General features: G+C 45.8%; 1 protein-coding gene across 7 annotated transcripts in view; it reads right to left on the reverse strand.

The window, feature by feature from the left end:
* Positions 1-3,321: 3,321 nt before the first annotated feature.
* Positions 3,322-20,306, reverse strand: part of LOC134350026 (protein EFR3 homolog B-like) — a 299,220-nt gene continuing 282,235 nt past the window's right edge. For all 7 annotated transcript variants that reach the window (XM_063054929.1, XM_063054928.1, XM_063054927.1 and 4 more), the window contains one exon: positions 3,322-4,418. In XM_063054929.1, coding sequence (XP_062910999.1) covers positions 4,313-4,418 — 106 coding nt within the window. In that variant the 3' untranslated portion in view covers positions 3,322-4,312. The remainder of the gene's footprint in view (positions 4,419-20,306) is intronic.

Below are 20,306 nucleotides of genomic sequence, written 5' to 3' on the forward strand. Positions count from 1 at the left end.
TGTGGCTACGGGGATCAGGGGGTATGGAGGGAAGGCTGGTGCAGTGTTCTGAGTTGGATGATCAGCCATGATCATAATAAATGGCGGTGCAGGCTTGAAGGGCAGAATGGCCCACTCCTGCACCTATTTTCTATGTTTCTATGTCTTAAGGTGGATAAGTCACCTGGGCCAGATGGACTACATCCCAGAGTCCTGAGAGAGATTGCGGAAGAGATAACAGATGTTTTGGTCATGATTTTTCCAGAATGACTTGATTCTAACATGGTCCTGGAGGACTGGAAGATTGAAAATGTCACTCCACTCTTTGAGAAGGGAGGAATTCTCGGCCAGTTAGCCTCACCTCAGTGGTTGCGAAAGTGCGAGAGTCTAATATTAAGGATGAGGTTTTGGTGTACTTGGAGACTAATGATAAAATAAGTCAAAGTCAGCATGGTTTCTGTCAAGGGAAATCTTGTCCAACAAATCTGTTAGAGTTCTTCAAGGAAGTAACAAGCAGGGTGGACAAAGGACAGACTGCTGGCACTGGTAAAACAGGAAGGGTTGTTCCAATGACTGTGAATGTGACAGTAATTCCATTCAAGTTTGACACTGGAGCCCAGGTAAATCTGATGTTTATGGATGATTACAAGACTCTAAAAGTAAAGAACAAGATTTTCCCAGTGCAGTTAAAAGTGACTGACTATGCTGGAGAGAATGTTCCAGTTAAAGGAAGCTGTATAATGACCTCCAAGCAAAAGGGATAGCACACCACCTCAAGGCACAGCTACTGATCGTAGAGTGAGTACAACCAATATCAGGTCTGAGTGCACCTGAAAAGCTCAACCAGCTCAAACCGTGTCCTCAAATGTTCTGATGACACAACAGTGGTTGGCCTCATCAAAAACAATGATGAGTCAGAGTATAGAGAGGAAGTGGAGTGACTGGTGGATTGGTGTGAAACGAACAGCCCAAGATTGAACATGGAGAAGACCACGAAAATCATTATGGACCAGAAAGATGCAGATGAATTATCCCCTTCTGCAATTACATGGCTTCTCCATAGAGAATGTTAAGTGCTCCAAGTTCCTGGGAGTTCACATAATGATGACCTCACCCGGGCTCCTAATATCACCACCCTGAACAAGAAGGCACAGCAGTGTCTCCACTTCCTGAGGAGATTGAGGAAAGTGAGGCTCACCTTCCCATCTTAACTGCATTTTATAGCAGCAGCAGCATTGAGAGCATCCTGCAAAATTGCATCTCCATCTGGTATGGGAGCACCTAGGCATTGGACCTGAAGTCCCTACAATGGACGATGAGGATCATAGGGGTCTCCTTACCATCCACTGGGAACATTTATCAGGAAAGCTGCAAACGCAGGGCCCTCAGTATTATTAAGGATCCCACCCATCTATCCAGCATTCTCTTTGACTTTCTGCCATCAGTCAGGATACTCTGATGCATAAAAACACGGTCGGGATGGGAAACAGCTTCCTCCCTCAGGCCATTAGGCTTCTGAACTCCCTGCCACATTGCATTCAAAGTGTCACTGGTTAATCTGTTCTGTATCTTACAATATTTAATTTATGCACTTTAGCTGGTTTATTTATGTGTAATCCGGCTGTAGGTTTCACCCTTACTTTCACAAGTTGTGTGTTATGTGTGTTACATACACTACAATGCTGTCCACCCTAATTCGGAGAAACCTTGTCTCCTTAGACGGTATACATGTATATTGTTAAATGACAATAAACTTGATTTGACTTCTATGACTTACAGAAGTCTGACTTATAGAGTCTGTTAAACACCACTATTGTTAAAGGACGTCCTCTCTCTTATTCCCCACCTCCTTCCCTTTAATATCTCCTATCACCTTTCATCTCGTTCAGCCCTTTGACTCTTCCACCTATCCCCACCCACCAGCTCGTTAACCTCCCTCAACTCAAACCCTTTTATTCCAGCTTCTGTCCTCTTCTTTTCCAGTCCCAATCAAGTTCTAGTTCGAAACGCTGACTGTTCATTTCCATCCCCAGATGCTGCTTACCTGCTGAGTTCTTCCAGCATTGTGTGTGTGGCTTGAAAAATCTGCAGAATCTTGTGACTCTCTGCATAACTTGCTGACCTATGAACTCAGTGCCTTGACTAATAAATACAAGCATGCTTTACCCTACCTAGCCATCCTAACAACCTGTGTAAGGAGCGATGGATTTGAGCTGTCAGATCCCTCTGTATGTTAACACTGTTAATGGTTCTGGCAGCAACTGTTCACTCTCCCTTTTACACGTCGTCTCAAGACGTGCCACACCTCACACTTAGAACCGTAATCATACAGACAGAAACGGTCCTTCAGCCCAACTGGTCCATGCTGGCCACGATACCTCATCCAAGCTGGTCCCATTTGCCAGTTTATGGTCCATAACCTTAGTAAATCTCCCTGATCCATGTACCTGTCCAACAGTCTTTTACCATTTTTTATTATATCTGCCTCAATCACATCCTCTGGTAGCTCGGTCTTCAGAGATACTGTACTACCCAGTATGAACAACGCTGCCCTCACCATCCTATTGAATCTTTCCCCTCACATTAAACTTACAGCATGCCCAGCATATTGCCTGTGTTAAACTCCAGCTGCCTTTCTCTACCTCAGTATCTGTCCCACTGTATCCTTTGGCAAGTATCTCCACTGTCCACAACAGTACCAAACCTTGTATTGCCTACAAACTTACTAACTCACCCATCTACACTTCCATCCAGATCATTTATAGCTCTGACTCCTCTGTGTAGTTGTTACTGATCCGTGCAGAGCTCAGTTACTCATCCATGTTGTCCATTTACCAGCCCGTGTCCAGCCCAGTCACCGGCCTGTGCCCAGAATGGGAAGGAGTAGGTGTTCAGCCTGGTAATCGTCCCATGCCCAGAATAGGAAGCGGTCAATGCCAAGGTCATTCCTGCTGTGCCAGCATGCTACTGGCAGAGTAACTGTTCAGGAATACGCTACAGGGTGATGGGAATGTCTTGGTATCTGAGTCTGCAACCCCTGTGGATGTGTGTTTATCTGTATGTTTATGTGTGGTGTCCATGTGCTTGTATCTGTGTCCACGTGTGGATGTGTGTTCCTTCCCAGTTCACCATCACTGAGGATTTCTTTCTGAGTTCTGTGGAAGACAGGTAATCAATGTACAGCAACTCTTCACGGACACAAGGAACCCTTTACCCACATTAACCTCTACCTCTGTGCTCCGCCTGGAAAGTTTCTGTAAGCCCTTCACTTGTAGTTGGAGAAAATTCACCACAATCTCTGTCCGCACAGTAGATGAATGCACACACGCGTTGAAGGTTTAAACATTGTTTAATACTGAGTGAAGCTGATGGTGCGAGAGCCAGGCTCCCTGGGAGACAAACTCTTCCTCGGCTTTGTGTACAGAAACTGACCTAATATGGAGAAGACAGATTATTAACAAAATAAAACACTCATCAGGTCAGTCAGCATCTGGGGAGGGAGAAATTCAACCTTTCACCTTGAGGACTGTCTGTCAGAGGCTTTCCCACCTGAAATGTTAACTGAATCTCTCTGCTCAGATGCTGCCTCACCTGGTGAGTGTTTGCAGAGGGCTCTGGATTTATTTCTGATTTCTAGTATTTCTGCATGATGAGTGGAAATGGATATTAAATTGAAGCATTGGTAGCACGTCCTGCACCAAAATGAAGACTAAGCCAAGCCTATGCCCACACCACTCTACTCCCCACTTCTCCTCTCCAGATGATCTCAGAGCTTCCTCCTGCACTGACGTTCGAGGGCCCAGATAACATCAGGAGAAAGGAGTTCTCCAACAAGAGAGTGGCAAGAGGGTAAGCAAATTCCCAGGGCTACTGCTTAGCTGACAGTTAGTCTGAATATTAAACAGACTGCACACATCCTTGTTCTTACCCCCAACTCAAAACCAAGACTGTTGTGGCCCCACCCAGCAAGGATCCTGAGGGGACGATGCAGGCTATTGGGGTCCAGTGGTGATGGACGTTATGGGTAGAAGATACAAGCTCCTCCACTGTTGCCTGTCATGGTGCCTCACACTCACACTACAGGAAAGCGCAGGCTACAGTGAAGCCTATCTGTGACCTCAGGAAAGCGCGAACCGCACAATGACACACACGTCTCATATGGAAGTCTACCAAGCCAAATGGAGGAGGGCCGCGATGTTCGTTCCGACGGAGACAGCAGCTGCAGCTGGGCGATGCTGGGCATTCTGTGGCATGGCCAATGTGATATCTTGATGTTGTTGTCCCAGTCCCTGGGGTGAGAGACGAGCCCAGAATTACTCTGTGATGCGCTCTACTAGTAGACACAAAGGTCTGGGAACTTCATCTCATACACAGGCACGGAGCGGGGTTGTGTCTGGCCGTAGCCTGCGGTGATGGTGCCTGAAGGGCTGGGGGGAGGCCTGGAAATAAAGGAAAGACAAAGTGAGTATTTATTTATCCAGAGACAGTGTTGAACAGGCCCCTTCAGCCCTGTGACCCACATCACCCCAGCAACCCACCGACCTCACCCTAACCCAACCATAGGATCATTTACAATGACCAATTAAACCACTAAATGGCAGATTTTTGGACTGTGGGAGGAAACCAGAGCACCCGGAGGGAACCCACTCACACCCGGGCAAGAATGTACAAACACATTACAGAGGATGCTGGAATTGAACTCTGAACTCTGACACCCTGAACTCTCACGGCAACACTACCATGATGACCGTGTACACGGCTGTTCACAGATCACCAGTTACCAGTGCTTACTTCGGTGGGGTACAGACCAAGGGCAAATCTTCTGGCAGCCATGGCAATGCTGCTCAGAGAGCGAATTAAACACCAGCACTACCTGCCCTGTAAAAATACTGCTTTTGCCCAGAATTTCAAACATAGAACATAGACCATTACAGCACAGGAACAGAATCTTCAGCCCATAATGTTGTGCCGAACCAATTAAATTAGTAACCAGATTTCCAATTAAAGTAATCCCTTCTGCCTGAACAATGTCCATATGCTTCCATTTTCCACACATTAATCTGCCCATTTAAATGGATTCTGAAAGTCTGTAATGTATCTGCCCCTACCACTGCCCAAGGGAGCACACTCCAGGCATCTCTGGGTAAAAAACATCTCTTTTGAAATTACCCCCTCTCATCTTATTACATGCCCGCTGGTATCAGACATATCAACCTGGGAAAATGTTCCTGTCTGAGCTAATGTTCCAACTTGATCTAAGCCTCTTGTAATGTTATAAATCTCTGTCAGATCTCCCCTCAGATTCCATCACTCCAGAGAAAACTACTGAGTTTGTCAAAGTTCTCGTGCACATTCTCTCTGATCCAGGCAGCATCCAGGTGAACCTCATCTACACCCTCTCCAAAGCCTCAACAACAAAGAATGTGCTGGAATTAGAGAGAGTCCAGAGGGGGTTCATGAGAATGATTCTGGGATGAAAAGGTTAATATATGAGGAGTGTTTGATGGCTCTGTCCCTGTGCTCACTGTAGTTTAAAAGAATGAGGGAGCAATCTCATTAAAACCTATCGAACATTGAAAGACCTAGTTAGAGTGAACGTGGAGATGATGCTTCCTACAGTGGGGGAGCCTAACACCAGAAGGCACAGCCTCAGAATAGAAGGATGTCCCATTAGAACAGCCACCTATGGCCATGAATTCCACAGATTTACTCCCCTCTAGCGAAAGAAATTCCTCATATCTGTTCTAAAAGAACACTATTCTGATGCTGTCTTAGAATCACCCACAATAGGAAACATCCTCTCCATGTCCACTCTAACAAAGCCTTTCAACATTCGATATATTTTTATGAGGTCACCCCTCATTCTTCTGAATTCCAGTGAGTAGAGGCCTAGAGTCATCAAACACGCCCCGCATGACAAAACGTTCAATTCCGCAATCAGTTTTGTAAAACTCCTTTGAACCCGGTCCGCAGCTCCTTAGATGAAGGGCCCAAAACTGCTCATTATACTCCCAAGTGAGGTCTCAGCAGTGTTTTATAAAGCCTTAACATTACATCCTTGCTTTTATATTCTAGTTGTCTCAAAATGAAATGTTAATATTGCATCTGCCTTCCTCACTACTGACTCAACCTGCAAATTAATCTTTACGGAATTGTGCATAAGGACGCCCAAGTCCTTTTGCATATCAGTTTTTTGAATGTTCTCTCCATTTAGAAAATAGTCTACACTTTTATTTCTTCTCCTAAAGTGCATGACCATAAACTTCCTGACACTATATTCCACCTGCCACTTCTTTACCCATTCTCCTAATTTAAGTCCTTCTGTAGCCCCTCCACTTCCTGAAAACTACCTGCCCCTCACCTAAAAGATGGAATACAAAAGGAGGCTAACTAATAATATTAAAGGGGATACCAAAAATTTCTTCAGATACATAAAATGTAAAGGGGAGTTGTGAGTGGATGTCAGACTGCTGGAAAACGAAGGGCTCATTTCTGCTCCTATATCTTATGATCTGTCTTTGTATCATCTAAAAACTTGGCCACAACATCATCAATTCTGCCATCCAAATCATTGACATATAATGTAAAAAGAAACGGTCCCAACACAGACCTCTGTGGAACAACAGTAGTCACTGGCAACCAACCAGAAAAGGCTTCCTTTATTCCCACTCTTTGCCTCCGGCCAATCAGCCATTGCTTTATCCATTTATGCCTCATACATTTTCTGTAATACCATTGGCCCTCAATTTGTTAAGCAGCATCAAGTGTGGCACCTTGTCAAGGGCCTTCCAAAAATTCAAGTACACAGCATCCATCATTTCTCCTTTGTCTACCCTGCTTGTTATGTTTTCTGAGAATTCCAACAGTTTTGTCAGGGAAGATTTTCCCTCAAGGAAACAATGCTGATTACAGTCTATTTTATCATGTGCCTCCAAGTACCCTGAGACCTCATCCTTAGTAATCGACTCCAACATTTTCCCAACCACTGAGGTCAGACTACCTGGTCTATAATTTCCTTTCTTCTGTCCCTGTCTCTTATTGAGGAGTGGAGTGGCATTTGCAAATTTCCATTCCCCCGGAACCATTCCAGAATCTAGTGTTTCTTGAAAGATGCCTCCACAATCTCTTCAGTCACCTCTGTCAGAACCCTGGGTTTTCTACCATCTGGACCAGGTGACTTATCTACCTTCAGACCTTTCCACGTCCTAAGAACCTTCACCCCAGTAATGGCAACTTCACATACTTCTGCCGCCTGACACTCCCAAACTTCTGGCATAGAGCTTGGGCCTTCCACAGTGAAGACTAATGCAAAAATATTTATTAAGTTCATCTGCCATTTCCTTGCCCCCCATTACTACCTCTCCAGCATCATTTTCCAGTTATCCAATATCATACTCGCCTCTCTTTTATACTTTATGTATCTCTACAAAACAATTTTGGCAAGCTCCTCTCTCATGTCTATGTAATTCCCTTTACTCCACAGATAAAATCTGACTTTAGCTTCTATCTCAAACTTCAGGGTGAATTCTATCATATTCCTGGTGACTGTCAGGTGAAGGAAATGGAAGGTGAATAGGCTAGACCATTAGTGCAGAGCACCTCTGTGGCCATCCCCCTCAATAATAAGCGCACCATTTTAGACACTGTTGTGGGGGATGACCTCCCAGGGGAATGTCACAGAGACCAGATTACTGACACTGAGCATGGGTCCATGGTGCAGAAGGGAAAGAGGGAGAGGTCATGATAGGGGGCTCAATAGTTAGAGGAACAGAGGGGAGATTCTGCGGATGGGAACGGGTATGTTGCCTCTCAGATGCCAGGGTCAGGGATGTCTTGGATCGTGTCACAGCATTTTGGAGGGGGAGGGAGAGCAGCCAGTTCGAGGGATGACTGTGCAAGTGCGTGGACGTCAGCGAGTTAGACCAGCATGAAGAGTTTAAAAGGAGGCAGCTTTATTGAGCAGGCAACCGAGTAGAGGGAGTCAGCGTAGGAGGGCTTTGGCAATAATGGCGTTGAGGTGGAGTAGGTTACCTGTGAAAAATAGAAACAGGCAGCCTTGAGTGTCCTATGGACTCGGACCCCAAGATCTCTTTGATCCTCCACACCGCCAAGAGTTGTACCATTAGTACTATATTCTGTCATCATATTTGACCTAACAAAATGAACCACTTCACACTTATCTGGGTTGAATTCCATTTGCCACTTCTCAGCCCAGTTTTGCATCCTATCAATGTCCAGCTGTAAACTCTGACAGCCCTCCACACTATCCACAACACCCCCAACCTTTGTGTCATCAGCAAATTTACTAACCCACTCCTCCGCTTCTTCATCCAGATCATTTATAAAAATGACGAAGAGAAGGGGCCCCAGAACAGATCCCTGGGGCACACCACTGGCCACTGACCTCCATGCAGAATATGACCTGTTTACAACCACTCTTTGCCTTCTGTGGGCAAGCCAGTTCTGGATCCACAAAGCAATGTCCCCTTGGATCCCATGCCGCCTTACTTTCTCAATAAGCCTTGCATGCGGTATCTTGTCAAATGCCTTGCTGAAATCCATACACCCTACATTTACTGCTCTACCTTCATCAATGTGTTTAGTCACATCCTCAAAAAATTAAATCAGGCTGATCAGGCACAACCTGCCCTTGACAAAGCCATTCTGACTATTCCTAATCATCTTATACCACTCCAAATATTCATTAATCCTGCCTCTCAGGATCTTCTCCATCAATTTACCAACCACTGAAGTAAGACTTACTGGTCTATAATTTCCTGAACTATCTCTACTCCCTTTCTTGAATAATGGAACAACATCAGCAACTCTCCAATCCTCTGGTACTTCTCCTATCCCTATTGATGATGCAAAGATCATCGTTAGAGGCTCAGCAATCTCCTCCCTCGCCTCCCACAGTAACCTAGGGTACATCTCGTTTGGTCACAGTGACTTATCCAACTTGATGCTTTCCAAAAGCTCCAGCACATCCTCTTCCTTAATATCTACATGCTCAAGCTTTTCAGTCCGCTGTAAGTCATCCCTACAATCGCCAAGATCCTTTTCCATAGTGAATTCTGAAGTAAAGTACTTATTAAGTACCTCTGCTATCTCTTCTGGTTCCATACTCACTTTTCCACTGTCACACTTTATTGATCCTATTCTCTCATCTCTTACTCTCTTCACCTCTTGATCTTCTTGCTGTTCAACTAAATGAGTATTTTGCCTCTGTCGTCACTGTGGACAGTGTGCCAGATGTTGAAGGGTGTGAGAGAAGAGAAGTGAGTGCAGTTACTATTACAAGGGAGAAGGTGCTCAAAAAGCTGAAAGACCTAAAGGTACACAAGTCATCCAAGCCAGATGAACTGCACCCTAAGGTTCTGAAAGAGGTAGCATTATAGATTGTGGAGGCATTAACAATGATCTTTCAAAAATCATTGGACTCTGGCACGGTGCCAGAGGACTGGAAAATTGCCAATTTCACTCCACTGTTCAAGAAAGGAGGAAGGCAGCAGAAAGGAAATTATAGACCAGTTAGCCTGACCTCAGTGGCTGGGAAGATATTGGGAGTCAATTGTTAAGGTTGAGGCTATGTAGTACTTGGTGACACAGGACAAGATAGTACAAAGTCAGCAGGGTTTCCTTCAGGGACGAACCTGTTGGAATTCTTTGAGGAATTACATGGAAGCTGTATATTTGGATTTTCAGAAGGCTTTTGAGAAAGTGCCACACATAAGTCTACTTACCAAGTTAAGAGCGCATGATTTTACAGGAAAGTTACTGCCATGGTTAGAGCATTGGCTGATTGGTAGGAGGCAGCGAGTGGGAATAAATGGATCCTTCTCTGGTTGGCTGCCAGTGACTAGTGGTGTTCCACAGGGGTTGGTGTTGGGACCACTTCTTTATCTGCTGTACCAATAATTTAGATAATGGAATAGATGGTTTTGTTGCCAAGTTTGCAGATGATATGAAGGTTGGTGGAGGGGGAGGTAATGTTGAGGAAACAGGTAGGTTGGAGAGGACTTGGACAGATTAGGAGAATGGGCAAGAAAGTGGCAAATGAAATACAAAGTTGAAAAATGCATGGTCATGCACTTCGATAGAAGAAATAAATGTGAAGATTATTTCATAAATGGGGAGAAAATCCAAAAACTTGAGTTGCAAAGGGACTTGGGAGTCCTTGTACAGAACACCCTAAAGGTTAACCTGCAGGTGGATCGATGGTAAGGAAGGCAAATATAATGCAATGTTAACATTCATTTCAAAGGTCTAGAATACAAGAACAGGGATGTGATGCTGAGGCTTCATAAAGCACTAGTGGGGCCTCACCTTGAGTATCGTGAACAGCTTCTGGTTTCTTATCTAAGAAAAGCTGTGCTGATGTTGGAGAGGGTTCAGGGGAGATTCACAAGGATCATTCCTGGAATGAAAGGGTTTGATAGCTCTGGGAGGGAGGATCTCATTCAAATGTTTCGAATATTGAAAGACCTAGAGAGAGTAGATATGGAAAGGATGTTTTGCATGGTGAAGAAACCTAGGACAAGAGGACACAGCCTCTTGAAAATCTGCAGATGCTGGAAATCCAAGCAACAGGCACAAAGTGGGGTGTCCATTAAAAACAGATGTCGCGAAATTTCTTTCAGCAGAGGTGGTGAATTTGTGGAACTTGTTGCTACAGGCAACTGTGGAGTCCAGGTTGTTGGGTGTATTTAAGGCAGAGATTGATAGGTTCTTGATTGGCCACAGCATCTAAAGTTATGGGGAGAATGGTGATGAATGGGGCTGAGGTGGAAAATAGGATCAGCCATGACTGAAACACAAGCAAGAGAAAATCTGCAGATGCTGGAAAGCCAAGCAACAGGCACAAAATGCTGAAGGATCTCAGCAGGCCAGGCAGCATCTATGGGAAAAAAAATAGTCTGAAGATTTAAACTTCAGCCCGAAACGTGGACTGTACTTTTTCCATAGTTGCTGCCTGGCCTGCTGAGTTCCTCCAGCATTTTGTGTGTGTAGTCATGATTGTATGGCAGAGCAGACTCGATGGGCTAAATGGCCTAGTTCTGCTCCATATCTTATAGAAACATAGAAACATAGAAAATAGGTGCAGGAGTAGGCCATTCGGCCCTTTGAGCCTGCACCGCCATTTATTATGATTATGGCTGATCATCCAACTCAGAACCCTGCACCAGCCTTCCTTCCATACCCCCTGATCCCTTTAGCCAAAAGGGCCATATCTAACTCCCTCTTAAATATAGCCAGTAAACTGGCCTGAACTGTTTCCTGTGGCAGAGAATTCCACAGATTCACCACTCTCTGTGTGAAGAAGTTTTTCCTAATCTCGGTCCTAAAAGGCTTCCCCTTTATCCTCAAACTGTGACCCCTCGTTCTGGACTTCCCCAACATCGGGAACAATCTTCCTGCATCGAGCCTGTCCAATCCCTTTAGGATTTTATACGTTTCAATCAGATCCCCCCGTCAATCTTCTAAATTCCAACGAGTACAAGCCCAGTTCATCCAGTCTTTCTTCATATGAAAGTCCTGCCATCCCAGGAATCAATCTGGTGAACCTTCTTTGTACTCCCTCTATGGCAAAGATGTCTTTCCTCAGATTAGGTGACCAAAACTGCACACAATACTCCAGGTGTGGTCTCAGCAAGGCCTTGTACAACTGCAGTAGTACCTCCTTGCTCCTGTACTCGAATCCTCTCGCTATAAATGCCAGCATACCATTCGCCTTTTTCACCGCCTGCTGTACCTGCATGCCCACTTCCAATGACTGGTGTATAATGACACCCAGGTCTCGTTGCACCTCCCCTTTTCCTAATCGGTCACCATTCAGATAATAATCTGTTTTCCTATTTTTGCCACCAAAGTGGATAACTTCACATTTATCCACATTAAATTGCACCTGCCATGAATTTGCCCACTCACCTAACCTATCCAAGTCACCCTGCATCCTCTTAGCATCCTCCTCACAGCTAACACTGCCACCCAGCTTCGTGTCATCTGCAAACTTGGAGATGCTGCATTTAATTCCCTCATCCAAGTCATTAATATATATTGTAAACAACTGGGGTCCCAGCACTGAGCCTTGCGGTACCCCACTAGTCACCGCCTGCCATTCTGAAAAGGTCCCGTTTATTCCCACTCTTTGCTTCCTGTCCGCTAACCAATTCTCTATCCACATCAATGCCTTACCCCCAATACCGTGTGCTTTAAGTTTGCACACTAATCTCCTGTGTGGGACCTTGTCAAAAGCCTTTTGAAAATCCAAATATACCACATCCACTGGTTCTCCCCTATCCACTCTACTAGTTACATCCTCAAAAAATTCTGTGAGATTCGTCAGACATGATTTTCCTTTCACAAATCCATGCTGACTTTGTCCGATGATTTCACCACTTTCCAAATGTGCTGTTATCACATCTTTGATAACTGACTCCAGCAGTTTCCCCACCACCGACGTCAGGCTAACCGGTCTATAATTCCCTGTTTTCTCTCTCCCTCCTTTTTTAAAAAGTGGGGTTACATTAGCCACCCTCCAATCCTCAGGAACTAGTCCAGAATCTAACGAGTTTTGAAAAATTATCACCAATGCATGCACTAATTTCTTGGGCTACTTCCTTAAGCACTCTGGGATGCAGACCATCTGGCCGTGGGGTTTATCTGCCTTTAATCCCTTCAATTTACCCAACACCACTTCCCTACTAACATGTATTTCGCTCAGTTCCTCCATCTCACTGGACCCTCCGTCCCCTACTATTTCTGGAAGATTATTTATGTCCTCCTTAGTGAAGACAGAACCAAAGTAATTATTCAATTGGTCTGCCATGTCCTTGCTCCCCATAATCAATTCACCTGTTTCTGTCTGTAGGGGACCTATATTTGTCTTTACCAGTCTTTTCCTTTTTACATATCTATAAAAGCTTTTACAGTCAGTTTTTATGTTCCCTGCCAGTTTTCTCTCACAATCTTTTTTCACCTTCCTAATTAAGCCCTTTGCCCTCCTCTGCTGAACTCTGAATTTCTCCCAGTCCTCAGGTGAGCCACTTTTTCTGGCTAATTTGTATGCTTCTTCTTTGGAATTGATACTATCCCTAATTTCTCTTGTCAGCCACGGGTGCACTACCTTCCTTGATTTATTCTTTTGCCAAACTAGGATGAACTATTGTTGTAGTTCATCCATGCAATCCTTAAATGCTTGCCATTGCATATCCACCGTCAATCCTTTAAGTGTCATTTGCCAGTCTATCTTAGCTAATTCACGTCTCATATCTTCAAAGTTACCCCTCTTTAAGTTCAGAACCTTTGTTTCTGAATTAACTATGTCACTCTCCATCTTAATGAAGAATTCCACCATATTATAGTCACTCTTACCCAAGGGGCCTCTCACGACAAGATTGCTAATTAACCCTTTCTCATTGCTCAAAACCCAGTCTAGAATAGCCAGCTCTCTAGTTGGTTCCTTGACATGTTGGTTCAAAAAACCATCCCGCATACATTCCAAGAAATCCTCTTCCTCAGCACCTTTACCAATTTGGTTCACCCAATCTACATGTAGATTGAAGTCACCCATTATAACTGCTGTTCCCTTATTGCACACATCTCTAATTTCCTGTTTAATACCATCTCGACCTCACTACTACTGTTATGTGGCCTGTACACAACTCCCACCAGCGTTTTCTGCCCCTTAGTGTTACGCAGCTCTACCCATTTCGATTCCACATCTTCCCGGTTTATGTCCTTCCTTTCTATTGCGTTAATCTCATCTTTAACCAGCAACGCCACCCCACCTCCTTTTCTTTCATGTCTATCCCTCCTGAATATTGAATATCCCTGAACGTTGAGCTCCCATCCTTGGTCACCCTGGAGCCATGTCTCTGTGATCCCAACTATATCATAATCATTAATAACAATCTGCACTTTCAATTCATCCACCTTGTTACGAATGCTCCTTGCATTGACACACCAAGCCTTCAGGCGCTCTTTTACAACTCTCTTAGCCCTTATACAATTATGTTGAAAAGTGGCCCTTTTTGATGCTTGCCCTGGATTTGTTGGCCTGCCACTTTTACTTTTCTCCTTACTACTTTTTGCTTCTACCCTCACTTTACACCCCTCTGTCTCTCTGCACTGGTTCCCATCCCCCTGTTGTGAACTAACCTCCTCTCGCCTAGCCTCTTTAATTTGATTCCCACCCCCCAACCATTCTAGTTTAAAGTCACCTCAGTAGCCCTCGCTAATCTCCCTGCCAGGATATTGGTCCCCCTAGGATTCAAGTGTAACCCGTCCTTTTTGTACAGGTCACACTGGCGCCAAAAGAGGTCCCAATGATCCAAAAACTTGAATCCCTGCCTCCTGCTCCAATCCCTCAGCCACGCATTTATCCTCCACCTCATCGCATTCCTACTCTCACTGTCGCGTGGCACAGGCAGTAATCCCGAGATTACTACCTTTGCAGTCCTTTTTCTCAACTCCCTTCCTGGCTCCCTATATTCTCCTTTCAGGACCTCTTCCCGTTTTCTACCTATGTCATTGGTACCTATATGTACCACGATCTCTGGCTCCTCACCCTCCCACTTCAGGATATCTTGAACACGATCAGAAATATCCCGGACCCTGGCACCAGAGAGGCAAACTACCATCCGGGTCTCTGGACTGCGTCCACAGAATCGCCTATCTGACCCCCTTACTATCGAGTCCCCTATCACAACTGCCCTCCTCTTCCTTTCCCTACTTATCCCTTATGGTCACTTATCCCTCAGGGTTCCTTTACTTTAAGCTTGCTAACTAATTCCAGTTCTTTGCACAGCAACCCATCCAGAATAGTGGATCCTCTATTGGGCTCAACTATGAGCTGCTCTAGGTAGCCATCTCATAAGCATTCTAGAAATTCCCACTCTTGGGATCTGGCACCATTCTGATTTTCTTAATCTACTGGTAAATTGAAGGGATTGAAGGCAGATAAATCCCCAGGGCCAGATGGTCTGCATCCTAGAGTGCTTAAGGAAGTAGCCCAAGAAATAGTGGATGCATTAGTGATAATTTTTCAAAACTCGTTAGATTCTGGACTAGTTCCTGAGGATTGGAGGGTGGCTAATGTAACCTCAATTTTTAAAAAAGGAGGGAGAGAGAAACCGGGGAATTATAGACCGGTTAGCCTAACGTCGGTGGTGGGGAAACTGCTGGAGTCAGTTATCAAGGATGTGATAACAGCACATTTGGAAAGCGGAGAAATGATCGGACAAAGTCAGCATGGATTTGTGAAAGGAAAATCATGTCTGACGAATCTCATAGAATTTTTTGAGGATGTAACTAGTAGAGTGGATAGGGGAGAACCAGTGGATGTGGTATATTTGGATTTTCAAAAGGCTTTTGACAAGGTCCCACACAGGAGATTAGTGTGCAAACTTAAAGCACACGGTATTGGGGGTAAGGTATTGGCGTGGGTGGAGAATTGGTTAGCAGACAGGAAGCAAAGAGTGGGAATAAACGGGACCTTTTCAGAATGGCAGGCAGTGACTAATGGGGTACCGCAAGGCTCAGTGCTGGGACTCCAGTTGTTTACAATATATATTAATGACTTGGATGAGGGAATTAAATGCAGCATCTCCAAGTTTGCGGATGACACGAAGCTGGGCGGCAGTGTTAGCAGTGAGGAGGATGCTAAGAGGATGCAGGATGACTTGGATAGGTTGGGTGAGTGGGCAAACTCATGGCAGATGCAATTTAATGTGGATAAATGTGAAGTTATCCACTTTGGTGGCAAAAATAGGAAAACAGATTATTATCTGAATGGTGGCCAATTAGGAAAAGGGGAGGTGCAACGAGACCTGGGTGTCATTATACACCAGTCATTGAAAGTGGGCATGCAGGTACAGCAGGCGGTGAAAAAGGCGAATGGTATGCTGGCATTTATAGCGAGAGGATTCGAGTACAGGAGCAGGGAGGTACTACTGCAGTTGTACAAGGCCTTGGTGAGACCACACCTGGAGTATTGTGTGCAGTTTTGGTCCCCTAATCTGAGGAAAGACATCTTTGCCATAGAGGGAGTACAAAGAAGGTTCACCAGATTGATTCCTGGGATGGCAGGACTTTCATATGAAGAAAGACTGGATGAACTGGGCTTGTACTCATTGGAATTTAGAAGATTGAGGGGGGATCTGATTGAAACATATAAGATCCTAAAGGGATTGGACAGGCTAGATGCAGGAAGATTGTTTCCGATGTTGGGGAAGTCCAGAACGAGGGGTCACAGTTTGAGGATAGAGGGGAAGCCTTTTAGGACCGAGATTAGGAAAAACTTCTTCACACAGAGAGTGGTGAATCTGTGGAAATCTCTGCCACAGCAAACTGTTGAGGCCAGTTCATTGGCTATGTTTAAGAGGGAGTTAGATATGGCCCTTGTGGCTACAGGGGTCAGGGGGTATGGAGGGAAGGCTGGGGCGGGGTTCTGAGTTGGATGATCAGCCATGATCATAATAAATGGCGGTGCAGGCTCGAAGGGCCGAATGGCCTACTCCTGCACCTATTTTCTATGTTTCTATGTGACTGGCATATTGACTATCATAGCATTGTCTTTTGGCATGCATTTTCTATCTCCCATTGTAATTTGCAGACCATATATTTACTACTGTTTGGGGATCTGTATATAATTCATCTAAGGAACTACAAGGGAGTTAAGACACAGTTCTATGCAGAATAGTTCTGCTCTTATGTCACCTCTTTCTAATGATTTGATTTCATTTTTTTTTAAACCGGGGAGCTACATCAACCCCTCTGCCTTCATGTCTGTCCTTCTGATACAATGTGTATATCCTTGGACATTAAGCTCCCAGCCATTATTCAGTGATGCCTGCAACATCATACATGCTAATCTGTAACTGAGATACAAGTTCATCTACTTTATTCCATATACTACCCGCATTCAAATATAACACCTTCAGTCCTTTATTTACCCTTTTCAACTTTGTCTGCATTTTACGTTGCAACTCATCCTGTTGACTGCAAGTTTGTCCTATCAACAGCCTTTCTTTGCTCGCAGTCACACTGCACAATGGCTCTGTTTGTAAACCATCTCCCTCATCCTCAGCCCGATTACTCTGGTTCCTACTGCCCTGCCAAATCTAAACCCTCCTGAGTAGCCCTAGCAAACATGCCTGCAAGGATATTGGTCCCCCTCAGGTTCAGGTGTAACCCATCCCATTTGTATCAGTTGTACCTTCCCAAGAAGCGATCCTAATGATCCAGAAATCGCTACCCCTACCCCCGGCATCAGTTCCTCAGCCAAATCATCCTTTTCTTACTCTCACTGGTACGTACCACAGGCAGCAATCCACAAATTACTACCATGGAGATCCTGTTTTTTAGTTTTCTACCCAGCTCCCTAAGAACTCTCTTCACCTTTCCTACCCATGTCATTGGTGCCAATATGTACCAAGACTTGTCAGGACACTGGAGCAAGGATCCAATGTGCACACAGCGATATTAATTGAGTAAGAAATCCCGAGGTGCAAACAAAGTCAGCATCAAAGTTCAGGCAGAGATCAAAACATCCAGAGAAATCCAAAAACCAGAATGGGGAAACTGGCAGAGTTGATATTCAGACGGACAGAGTACAGATACAAATGCTGGAAAGGCTCAGGAAAATTCACTGGCAACAAACAGGTGAAAACACAGGACTGAAATACACTGAGCAATAAACAGACAGGCAAATGATAGGTGGAGCACAATGAGACACAATACAGGTAATAATGAGAAACAGGTGAGAGACGGAGTACTCAGTAATACAGGGGCCGGAGTAGAGCAGGAGCGGGGACAGGAGCACATGGCAATACAAAACCACAGACTGACAGCTAGGAGGAAAACACACAAAAAGACAGAGTTCAACTGGAGGTACTGACAATATTTCTCCCCATGCCTCCCCCCCGGGACACCTCCCGGCATCACAGCAGGTAGAGCTGGGTGCTGGCGATGGAAGTCCATGATGAGAGAGGGGTTCAGGATGTTACGAGCGGGGACCCAGCACCTCTCCTCAGGACCGTAGCCCTCCCAGTCCACAAGGTACTGGAGGCTATGGCCCCAGCGATGAACGTCCAGCAGTTGATGCACCGTGAAGCCCTCTGAACCATCAATGAGCTGTGGGGAGGTGGGGTTTGGGGACAGGACACAGGGGGTGGCTCATGAAAGGCTTGATGCAGGACACATGGAAGATGGGATGAATGTGGCGGAGAGTGGAGGGGAGCTTGAGACGGACGGCAGCAGGGCTGATGACTTTAGCAATGGGAAAGGGGCCAATGAAGTGAGGGGCGAGCTTGCAGGAATTCACCTTGAGGGGCAGGTCTCGGGTTGAAAGCCACACACGCTGTCCCTAGTGGTAACGTGGGGCTTTGGAGCCATGGTGGTCAGCTTGACGCTTGATTCTAGCAGAGGCACGGAGAAGAGCAGAGTGCGTGCGCCTCCATGTCCGCTGACAACGGCGGGTGAATGCCTCAGCAGATGGAACGCCAACCTTCTCTTCCTGGGCAGGAAACAGTGGAGGTTGGCAGCCAAGGCAGCACTCGAAAGGGGACAGACCGGTGGAGGAGGACGGATGAGAGTTTATGGCGTACTTGGCCCAGGGTTGCTGCTGACTCCACGCGAGGGGTTCTGGGAGACTAGACGCTGCAATACTGTCTCTAGCTGTTGGTTGGCCCGCTCGGTCTGGCCATTGGTCTGTGGGTGGAATCCTGAAGACAGACTCACAGAGGCACCCAGAAGATTACAGAATGCCCTCCAGAAGTTGGATGTGAACTGAGAGCCCCTACCTGACACAAGATCTACAGGTAAACCATGTAATTTAAAAACACGCAGTGCTAGTAATTTGGCTGTTTCTTTGGCCAAGGGGAGTTTAGGTAAAGGAATGAAGCGTACAGACTTGGAGAAATGATCAACTACTGTGAGAATGGTGGTGTTACCATCTGATGGGGGAAGACTGGTGACAAAATCCAGGGCAATGTGGGACCAGGGTCTCTTGGGAATAGACAGGGGTTGTAACAGACCAGCAGGTGACCAGTTAGAGTTCTTGCCTTGAGCACAGACCAAGCAGGCTGAAACAAAGTTGCAGATGTCATCTCCCATGGAGGACCACCAGAACCACCGACTGATGAAGGCCTGATTATGCTTGGATCCAGGGTGACAGGATAACAGGGAAGAATGACCCCACTGCAATACCTGTGAGCAGACAGAGCTGGGAACATAAACACGGTTAGTGGGGCATTGACCGGGGGCTGCCTCGCTCTGTTGAGCAGCTTGCACAATGGATTCAATGTCTCATTGCGCTGTACCCACGAGACAGTGAGCAGGGAGGATGACATCGGGGACCTCAGGGGTCTCAGAGGAGGGAAATCTTCGGGAGAGGGCATCAGGTTTTCCATTCTTGCAACCGGGGTGGAAGGACAGAGTAAAATTGAATCTTAAGTAAAACAGGAACGAACGAGCGTGACGGGAGTTGAGATGCTTGGCCGTATGGACATATTCCAGATTCCTATCATCAGTCCAGACTAAGAATAGCATCTTTGCTCCCTCAAGCCAATGCCTCCAGAGCTAGCTTCACAGCCAGCAACTCCCAGTTTCCAACATCGTAATTCTGCTCCGTGGCAGTGAGGTGGTGAGAGAAGGTGGCGCAGGGGTGTACCTTCTCATCCTTGGCCGAGTGCTGACAGACAACAGCTCCTACGCCAATGTCAGATGCATCCATCTCCACAATGAACTGCTGGTCGGTGTCGGGTTGAATCAGGATGGGGGCAGAGGTGAAACGTTCCTTCAGGTCAGAGAACACTTTTTCAGCAGCAGGACCAGGAGAATCTGACAGCAGACGAGGTAAGAGCAGTGAGTGGTGCAGCCAGTCTACTGTAAATTCCGATGAAGTGGCGATAGAAGTTAGCGGAGCCCAAGAAGCATTGCAACTTGATATTTGATATCAAATTTGACAAGGTACCCTATGCAAGGCTTATTGAGAAAGTAAGGCGGCATGGGATCCAAGGGGACATTGCTTTGTGGATCCAGAACTGACTTGCCCACAGAAGGCAAAGAGTGGTTGTAGACAGGTCATATTCTGCATGGAGATCGGTGACCAGTGGTGTGCCTCAGGGATCTGTTCTGGGACCCCTGCTCTTTGTGATTTTTATAAATGACCTGGATGAGGAAGTGAAGGGATGGGTTAGTAAGTTTGCTGATGACACAAAGGTTGAGGGTGTTGTGGATAGTGTGGAGGGCTGTCAGAGGTTACAGCGGGACATTGATAGGATACAAAACTGGGCTGAGAAGTGGCAGATGGAGTTCAACCCAGA

Source organism: Mobula hypostoma, chromosome 8 (assembly GCF_963921235.1).
Source record: "Mobula hypostoma chromosome 8, sMobHyp1.1, whole genome shotgun sequence".
In the NCBI taxonomy this organism is placed as follows: Eukaryota; Metazoa; Chordata; class Chondrichthyes; order Myliobatiformes; family Myliobatidae; genus Mobula; species Mobula hypostoma.